This window comes from Marmota marmota, unplaced genomic scaffold (genome assembly GCF_001458135.2).
Source record: "Marmota marmota marmota unplaced genomic scaffold, marMar, whole genome shotgun sequence".
Taxonomy (NCBI): domain Eukaryota; kingdom Metazoa; phylum Chordata; class Mammalia; order Rodentia; family Sciuridae; genus Marmota; species Marmota marmota.
The window spans coordinates 947,649-957,465 of record NW_026000140.1 but is presented as its reverse complement, the minus strand read 5'-3'; the positions used below and the strand labels follow the sequence as shown (position 1 = coordinate 957,465).

The 9,817-nt window shown below is 33.6% G+C and overlaps 1 protein-coding gene across 1 annotated transcript; it reads right to left on the bottom strand.

Annotated features, from left to right (window-relative positions):
* Window positions 1–1,353: 1,353 nt before the first annotated feature.
* On the bottom strand, window positions 1,354–8,501 carry Amtn (amelotin). Its single transcript, XM_015505253.2, has 4 exons — window positions 7,644–8,501; window positions 5,497–5,532; window positions 4,003–4,029; window positions 1,354–1,776 (listed from the first exon to the last, which is right to left on the bottom strand). The coding sequence occupies exons 1-4, from the start codon at window positions 7,713–7,715 to the stop codon at window positions 1,465–1,467; spliced, it is 447 nt and encodes a 148-aa protein (XP_015360739.2). The 5' UTR covers window positions 7,716–8,501; the 3' UTR covers window positions 1,354–1,464.
* Window positions 8,502–9,817: the final 1,316 nt, after the last annotated feature.

The following is a 9,817-nucleotide window of genomic DNA, read 5'->3' as shown; positions in this document are numbered from 1 at the left end:
AAGTAAACATTAAATGCCATGATCACTAGCTTTGACTATAAAGCAGCTTGAGGACAAGCAATAATATATAATTATTTGTTTACACTGTGTTATAGATAACCAAAATAATTTTCTTATTGAAAATTAAATTTGTGTCCCTTATGGGAGAGTAGATCCTTAGGTAGTTGTGAGGAGACTAGAATTTGTGCTCATATTGTTGAGTATCCTCTCCTTTGACAGAAATGCTGCCTACTCCAAAGTCCCAGATATAGAATGTCATGTAAATGTCCTCAGGTAGCACAGTTTCTGAAGGCATCCAATATCTTCTGTCCTCAAAGAAGAAAAGAGTAAGTTTTTAAAATATATTTTAATAGCTATATCATCCAGATTTGAAATGGCATAAAATAATATTTTGAAGACAAATAAATCCATTTAATTATCTTTTTCAGAAGGAATGTATTCTCTACATTTAATATAATTTCTAAAATATCAAGGAAGTTTTCAGGTAAACTGAGAATTTCTTCAGAGACCCTCCGCTGTGTCTCAATCTATTCCATAATATGATCAATGAAAAAGATTCACATATATCACCAAATTTGAGGATATTTAGTTGAAAAACTTTGAAGCAGTTTAATGAATTCCTGGAAGAAAACAAAACACTTCTTAAAGGTAGATAAAAGCATATGGAGTTTAAACATTTTTACTTGAGATCAAATTTCTCTTCCAGAAATATGAGTGTCAATATGAGGTCATTCTTATATTATCTAAGGATATTTGACTCTGGACATCCCCACATGTTAGCACTTCTTTTCTAGTTGGTGCTAGAAAAGCTTATTTTTGCAACTTTTCTTAAGTCTTATCGGAGGGGAATGCAGCTAGGTTTATCTACTGTGCTAACTCTATTACCAGTGGCTGCTTACAATAGTGTATTAGGAAGTTCTGAGTCTCATTCTAAGCAGTAAGTTGAAACTCAATCATTATGAACAAAAGTGTATCTGGTATAGGCTTCTGTGTGTGGGGGGGATAGGGTGTTGGAGGAGACAAGAAAAAAAGGAGCACTGTCTCCTTCCAAATATTTTTGGCTCTAATCTAACATGGGAAATATAGTATGCCAGCAGTTACATGTCTCTTTCAGAGTTAATACCATAGTGTTGGTGGCCCAGTAAAAACATTCCTTCACATTACTTGAACCAATGCTGAGTGAGTAAAGAGGGCTTTCTGATTTTATTAAGATCCACATTCATCCAGCAGCTAAGGAGGCTGAGGCAGGAGGATTACAAATTCAAAGCCAGCGTCAGCAATTTAATGAGGCCCTAAGTAATTAACAAGACTCTGTCTCAAGATAAAAAATTTAAAAAAAGGTTGGGCATGTTGCTTATTGGTTAAGCAGCCCTGGGTTCAATCTCTGGTAACAATAAAACAAAACAAAATCTGCATTTGTCAAAAAAGACAAAAAACTCTTGTGTCCCACTCTGTGAATGACTTTCATGGCTGAAGACATTTTCCAAGATGGGAGAACTTACGATTTGGTGATTCTGTGGTGGTTTCCTCTGTAGTTTGTGTGCCCCTTCTGATGCCTGCTGGGGTAGTCTCTCCAAACTCATCATCATCTGTGCCAGTAGGAGTTGCAAGGTGGCTCGCTGGGGTTCCGTGGTTGGTAGGATTTACTCCTGTTTGTCCTGCAGGAAGGACCCCATCCTGGGCATCTGGATTAGCTCCTGCCTGATTGGTGGGTTGGATGCCTCCGGGAAACAAGGGATGGATGAGAAGGCCTGTGAAGATTTGTGGGGCCAATGGCTAGAATGAGGAAAAGAAACAGAAAACAAAGTCAAAAGGAACATATTTTATGATTAGTCAATGAGTCTGTCTCTTTGGAGGGCAGCAAGTTGTGAGTAGGAAGGAGAGGGCAAAGTCAGAGAAGAAAACAAAAATTTGCCATTCCTCAGTGAAGATGCCTCTCTTGCCAAAGCCAAGCCTGATGCTGGTTTCATTATTGGGGTTCTTTGTTTGTGCTCTGTTTTCCTCAGAATGGGAAAACCAGAATCAAACTGGTCACAGGAAGAGGTATGATACATGCTTTGTTATTATCAGGTGGATCTGGAGATAATACTAAAGGAGAAAACTCATACAATAATAATGGTGATAACTCTGTTATTGACCTAAAAAATAGACTTTCTTTTGCCAATAAAAGTTTTTTTAAAAAAGTAATTTAGGAAATTAAAAATAAATGGAAAAATTAGTTTGGGTAGATTCACCAAACATCATCTTCATCCTTTTAAGGTTCTTTCAATTCAGCTGCTAGTGTGTTTTTTGAGGTTATTGAAGAAACTCCTCTCTGGAAGTTTTCCACTGTTAAAAAGATTCTGATTGAGTGAGTCTCAGCAGGATTCAGGAATCTGCATCTTAAACTGGTTCTCAAAGTCATACCGAGTTGGTGGCCAAGACTGAAGTTTGGGAAATGCTGTCTTAGATTTGATACTGAAATCAGAATTAGACTTATACCAGATGACATAGGAGTAGAGTGCACTAGAAAAGCTTTTAAACTGAGAATTATGACAACCACAGCTTTGAAGTAAGAAAAGTGGTGGCAGCCATCTTTAAAAAAAATAAAATGGAATAGATTATAAATTACCATGGTACATTGCATACAGTAAGGGGAATTTTTTTTTTTTCCTTTGGTACTGGGGATTGAATTCAGGGGCACTCAACCACTGAACCACATCTCCAGCTCTATTTTGTATTTTATTTAGAGACAGTCTCACTGAATTGCTTAGTGCCTCATTTTTGCTAAGGCTGGCTTTGAACTGGCAATCCTCCTGTCTCAGCTTCCTGAACTGCTGGGATTATAAGCATGCGCCACCACAGGGCAGTTAGAGGAATATTTATGAGTTGAACCAAAAAATGTTTGAAAACCACCAGAATGTTGGATAGAAAAGTGGTTTTGGATTTGGACGTAGTCTTTTTTTTTTCTTTTCTTTTGTTGTCTTTTAGACCTAAATTACTTAAGCTCTCTAAGCCTCAGTTTCTTGTATTTGTACAGCTGTGTCCAAGGTCTTCACTTTGTAGTTTGGTGAGAGTTAAAGGCCATGTATGTAAGGGATCCACTTAAGTGCTTGCCATGTAGAAGGTCCAATAGCTGGTAGATGTGGAAGTTCATGTATCAGTGTTGGAAAAATAAGACACTACTCCCATTACTTGATTATCATTTATGGAAAAAACAGAAAATCTCTACCTTTTTCATAATAGGAAAACTATTTAAAAACTGTGTTCTCAGATATTGCCTAGCTTTCTTATTTCTATTGTCATGTTTATATATCATATGAATTCAAGTCATTTTTAAAAACATGACTTATGGATGACAAGATATTAGTGTGTATTTGTGTTATTAAGAATGCCATTTAGGCACTGGGTTTATGGCTCAGTGGTAGAGCACTTGCCTCACATACGAGGCACTGTGTTCAATCCCAGCACCACATAAAAATAAATAAATAAAATAAAGATATTGTTTCCATCTAAAACTAAAAGACCAAATATATATATATTTATATATATAATGAATGCCATTTAGGTCTAGGCCTCCTATTACTCGTGTGTATAGGAAAGAGTATTTATCACTATCAGATGCTAGAAAATATTTTCTTCTCATAAAACTAAAAATTACAAAAAAGTAAATATTTAGATTACTCTACATTTGCATTCATTTCAATATTTTTTAATTATAGATTTTGATCAGTATAGAGTTAAAAATGTGTAATAGGTCTCTGAGAACCATAGAACTGAGCCTAATGGCAATGTGTGAAAGACCAGTGCTAAGTCATTATAATAGAAAAGTAGCTGCAAGATTATGATAAAATCCCCAGTTAGAGAGAGAATAATATAATTCAAAGGCATATAAAAATGTTCAGTTTAGTATACACCAGATTCAGGTTTGTGGCCAAAGAGTATATGAGATGATAGAAAACATTGTGGTAGAAGTAAAAAGAGTTTGGAATGATAGTTTTGAACAAAAAAAAATTTTTTTACCAATTCCTCTGAGCTTAGGATAGTACCCTAAAAACAAAATTTTAAACAAAAGATATTAGACAAAGTTTAATATACTCAAGTATATATATACATATATATATAAAGATACATATCATAACTTAAAAACTCAAAATACTTTTAAATATTATAAAGAGATATTTTGTTTTCAACAATATGTTAAACTGTCTTTGTGATCTGTATCATAAAACTGACATCAGCATGTGATATGGGGACTGGTAACATTTATTATTTGAATAATGTGAGGTCACCTACATTTTAAAAATTATATATTTTTCGTAAGTAATAGATATACATTGGAGGAAACTTAAAGATACAGAAAACATTAGAGAAAAAAATACTCTCACCATTCAAAGTTTACGGTATTTTTTCCAGATGTCTTCCAATTTTATTTTTTTACAGAATAGAAATTATGTCATTTATACAGTTTTCTGTCTTTCTTGCCTTTTCTTTCAGCATTCCTTAATTATCACTTAACTGTATTATTAATAAATTTTAACATGTGTAATTCTGAATGGCACATAGTATTTGCTTTTATGTTGCATAGCTTAACCTTTTTCTTTGTAGGGGGTCTTAAATTTAAGGTATATCCAATACTTTTCTCTATACTATTTTGATGAATATATTGTACATAAACCTTTGCTATATTTCAAATAATTCTTGTAGAATATGGTCCTACATATGGGATTGAGTTGCTAGAAATTTTATATTTGACTATGTTTTTAGAAGTAAAAGCTGTCACCTTATTCTGATATTGCTACTGGCCCTTTGTAATTTTATCAGTGATCTCAAGAATTATTTTCACTAAAGTAGATAGGAAGATGGAAAAGAAAGTAAAAAAAAAATTTAAGTACATATAGTTAAAAAATAAATTTGAGGTAAAAAATCCCCCAAATCACAAACAATAAGATTAATCCCATTAATTTATTTCTTTTTTAACAGTTTGGTTTAGAGGATTGACTAGTTGCCTCATCTGATGTATCAGCTACTATAGGTGCAACTATAGCTTAGAAACTGCTACTGTCTCTACTTATCTTTAAATTGGACATAAAAATAATGCCTACAGAGATGGTCTTATTTTTATTTTGGGGGGATGGGAGTTGGACCCAGGGGAGTTCTACCACTGCACTACATTCCAAGCCCTGTTTAATTTTTATTTTGAGGCAATGTCTTCCTCAGCCAGGGTGGTCTCAAACTTAGGATTTTCCCGCCTCAGCCTTCCAAGTCACTGGAAATACAGGTGTATGATCCTGTGCTTGGCTAAAGAGGCTGTTTTAAATATTAAATGAAATAACACATGCAAAGTACTTTTCAGAACAGTATTTGGCATGTAATTGCTCAGTAAGTGTTAGCTTTTATTATTAGTGGCCACACAGTAAAAAGTAAATCAGAAACTTGGTGACTGATGATTTGGAAAGAGGTTAAATATTTTATACCAAGGTGATTTAAAACAAAATCATACTAAAATAATTTTACCTGGGCTCCAAGTTGTGCTACAATAATTGGTAACATCTGAAAAAAATGGAAAAATTTACTAAAAATGTATATTCAAAAATGAGTTCTGGTAGATGGTATAAATCTTGAAATTTCCTTGAAAGGATTAAATATCTGTTTAACCAATGCTTGTTACTAAGTATCATCATAGATACAGAATTTTAGAGCTAGATGGGAATTGAAACTTATGTAGTGTGTAAAAATAAGATCAGACCCAGGTTGTTTTACATTTAAAGCAATACATTTAGAAGGTAGAAGTTATACAGTGGACGATGCTACGGTTTGAATAGTGTCCTCCAAAGGGCTCTAGAGTGTACGCTTGATCAGTTTGGTTCTTTGATAATTGGGAGCTGCCAACAGTTATAGGTTTTGTGCCAGAGAAAGTAAGGAAGGATTTTGAGAGACTGGAACTGCCTAGGAGATCAGGTATGGGGACCCTTGTTGGTAGAAGAATCAGGGAAATTAAAGAATCCCGTTAGAGAATGGAGATGGATATGCATTCCTGCATGCAGGGGAGTGTGCAATGGCAAACTTTATACTGAAAATTTTGTAACATTTACACAGCCCACTAATGCTTTGACTGAAGTGGGTATGTAATCTGGGGAATAAGTTGTACTAAGTCTGTCTTCAAGGTTAAAATAGAGCAGGGCAACAATTGAAACTGAACCTGGGTAGTCAGAACATGGATTATACCAGGATCATGTATTAAAGAGAGTCACATTTTATTCACATGTTTTTCAAGTCTTTTTCAGAGGTTCAACTTTTTTAACCAAGATTTTTATTATTGGGCTGGGATTGTGGCTTAGTGGTAGAGCGCTCACCTAGCACATTCGAGGCCCTGGGTTGGATTCTCAGCACCACATAAAAAATAAAATAAAGGTAAAAAAAAGATTTTTATTAAGAAGACATTTTATGTGTCTTCAGTTCCATAAATCCTCTCCTAAGAATAGATCCAAAGGAAACACTCACTCATTGATGTATCATAGACTTAGTTACAAGGATGTTCTCTGTAGCATTGTTTACAGAAGCAAAAAGTTTGGAAAAACCTCCATGTTTTCACTGTATGGAATTTGGTATAAAATGGCATATTAAGCAGTCATTTATAAATAAAGTTACAAGTGAATATTTCAAGGCATGAAAATTATTCAAGATATATTTAGAAGAAAAAAAATCAGGTTACAGAACATTAGATAGAGCAAGAATATGTGTTTTCTTTAAAAAATGTACATATAGCTATTGAATAAGGATTTGAAAGACATATCCTATATAGTGTTTGATTTTGGGTGAATTTTATTACTTCTTTTTGCCTGTATGTATTTTCTCAATTTTTTATAATTAACATATTATTTACATAATAAATAATCAATGTTTCTACAAAACAATTAGACCATTAGGTGGGTTCCTGGGGCTGAGATCACTTGCTGGGAAGAATAAGTTGTCCCAGAACAACAGTCCAGCCATAGACAATTGTATTTTTCTTTAGAGATTATTAAGTTGTTTAGAGACATTTCAAGAAGTTAAGAATTTTGTCTTTGTCTAGTGTTAAATGTGAATGCTTCTAAAGAGAGTGATATTTTAAGTACATTATGTTTATGTTGTGTGAGAGGGTATCCCAGAATTTTTTTCTGAAAGCAAATGATAGTGGGAGGTAAGAATATAGTAACTAAAAAGTCCTAGGAGACTTTTGAGGTGGCATGGAAAAAAGAGAACAAAAAAATTTAGATTTACTGGAGGTAAAACTTTACCCATCTCTTAGTTTTTCTTTGGGATGGTCTTGGTCATCTGGAAAGTATTCAACAGAAAACAGAATATGCTAGAAATAATTCTGGTTCCTCTCAATTTGTCCTTATATTCTTCACTCTTCAATATTCCCCAACTTTTTATGGTTTCTTGTTACTCATTGAAAATGTGTTCTAGGGAGGTTATTGGGCAGTATTCCCAGTTTTAGGGGCGTGTTTTCAACAAAAACCAAATTATCAAATACTATTCTACATTTAGTAGAACATAACATCTGCAAATTATTTGTTCAATTTTTCAAGAAAGCCTAAAAAATTCTTTGAATTCTGTAAGCTTTCATCTGAGAGAAAATGTTCTCTAATGTTGAACTGAAGTCCAGTTTTTGAACTTACTTGTGATTGCAGCTGCTGTTGTCCATTCAATGCTCCCAGGGTCAATGGAAGTGTTTGGGCACCAGGTGCCATTCCTATAGCAGGATTAAACTGTGGACAATGAAGAAGATTTTTATTGTGTTTCTTTCAGTTCCAACATTTGGGAAACTAATATGTATTTACTAAATGTAAATATATATTTAAATGGAGGATTTGGTATATAAACATAGTATTCTACTGTGTGTGTAATTTGACACAGAAATTAAATCCAAAGACTTGTTTAGTCTGCTAGTATACCTATAAGATCTATTTTTAACTTTTTCCATATTAAGTTTTTCTTTGGCATTTAATTTCATCTATTTGAGAATTATTTAGGTGATATTTTCCTTTCTTTCACCATCTGATTACAACAGTAATGGCTCTTAGAATTTTTTTCCTAAAGAAATTAATTCTTTCATTGCTATCCTCTTGAAAATTGAGAGGTTTGGAATTAAATATCTTGGCTGGAACATGAATTAATGCTTTATTTAAATCTGAACACTGGAAAAAAATCCACATCAATCAGGGAAGATTTTTCTATTCTTGAATAAATTATAGATATTCTATGAGAGGACTCAAGATCTTTCTATTCTTTTTAGTTTTCTCTTATTGGGGTAATAATGGTGATCATAGTGTTTATGTCGGTGTCCAGACATTCTAAGGGGGCATTCTGTAGTGGAGAAATGGAGAAAGAATCTTGTAGAAGAGGTTGGAGGAGTTGGAGAACTAAGATTTGAGTTAGATGAATTTCTTTGGAGACTCCTATTAAGAAAATCTTTTTGGAATGCATTGATTGCATCCAATGCTTTGACTCTCCTTTTATTCCTCTTTTACAATTTATCTACAGTGAGTATGTGTATGTTCACTTGTGGATGAACATTTCCATGTGTTCTTGTCTCTCCTCCATGCTGAACATTAGGTATTATGTTTATTGAATAATGGGTAATGACATAAAAGATTACTTACCAGTTGCAGATCTGCCCCCAGTGTGAGCAACTGTGTTAATGGTATTAGACTTAAAGAAGAGAAGACCTAGAGGGCATTGAAATTGGTGTATTAGACAAGAGATTTTCTGGTTTTTTTTCCTACTCTGTTAATAGTAGATGTCTTCAAGTAATCTATACTTCTATCAGAGGTGGATTGGTCCTGGGAGGTGTCCTATGTTCACACTTATGGTGTTTATCAGTACCTCATTTTGCATATTGATTTTTGTAATCTTTTTCTTAAAGAGTGTCTTGGAAATTGTATAAGCTTCAGATTCCTTAAGGAAAAAGATTGACTCCTAATTAGAGCGTTTTACAATGTCCATTGACTAAAGAAAAAACTTTAGATTCTAGTATTATCTGACTGTACTATTTCACAAAGTCTATATATAGGTAAGGCAGAGCCCTTATATATTGTCGAAAAGTTGGAGGGCCAGGGAGTACAGTAACCAAGCTAATGGAGTTTTCAAAAATATTTAAATATGCTTTGAAGAAACAGATTCTATAGAAACACATCAGCTCATCAACAGAGTAAAACTTAAGAAAGCCATGAAGAAACATGCTGTTATTTTTATGGCTTACCTCCTAATCTCTGCCATCCTTGTAAATTCCACATAGCATGTCAGAGTATCTCAAAGGCATACATGACCAAGCTTTGTAAAAAGGTGTTGTTATTGCTTTTCAAAGTTTACTAGAGTTAGTTGCTAAACCAACTATTCAGACAAAAGAAAAAGAATGAGAGCACTTTACTTTCTTTATTTATATATTTTTAAAAAGTGTTTTTTTTCTCTCAAAGGAAAAGCCTCTCTTTTGTTCAGTCATAAGACTATATAAGTCTTGATTTTAAATCCACCAGTCTTAACATGTTTCCTTTGTTGGTTTATAAATCTTCCCTATTATAAAACAGTTACCTGATTTGGCTGCTGTTGGTTTAGTTGTGAGGCCTGATCTGGAGCTGGTTTTGTTGGAGCAAGTCCCAAATTAAACTGCTTCTGTGAATACAAATATTTGATAAGTCAGGAATGTGTTTGAGGTTTTATATCCACTTATGTCCAGAAAAAAGCAGGTTGTCTCAAATAAAAATGTCTGTCTTTAAGCTTCATGTATTTTGAAACAGTTTTGATCCCTGAAACATTTTGTGTATGGCAGAGGCAGAATGCTAGAATGGAAAAA

Excerpts from the sequence above, each read along its gene's own strand:
- Amtn (XM_015505253.2), bottom strand. The coding sequence starts at position 7,715 with ATGGCACCTGGTGCCCAAACACTTCCATTGACCCTGGGAGCATTGAAT. Across the intron at positions 4,030-5,496 it reads TAGCACAACTTGGAGCCCAG|GGTACTATCCTAAGCTCAGA; the intron begins GTAAAATTATTT and ends TTTTGTTTTTAG. Across the intron at positions 1,777-4,002 it reads TCCTAAGCTCAGAGGAATTG|CCATTGGCCCCACAAATCTT; the intron begins GTAAAAAAATTT and ends TCCTCATTCTAG.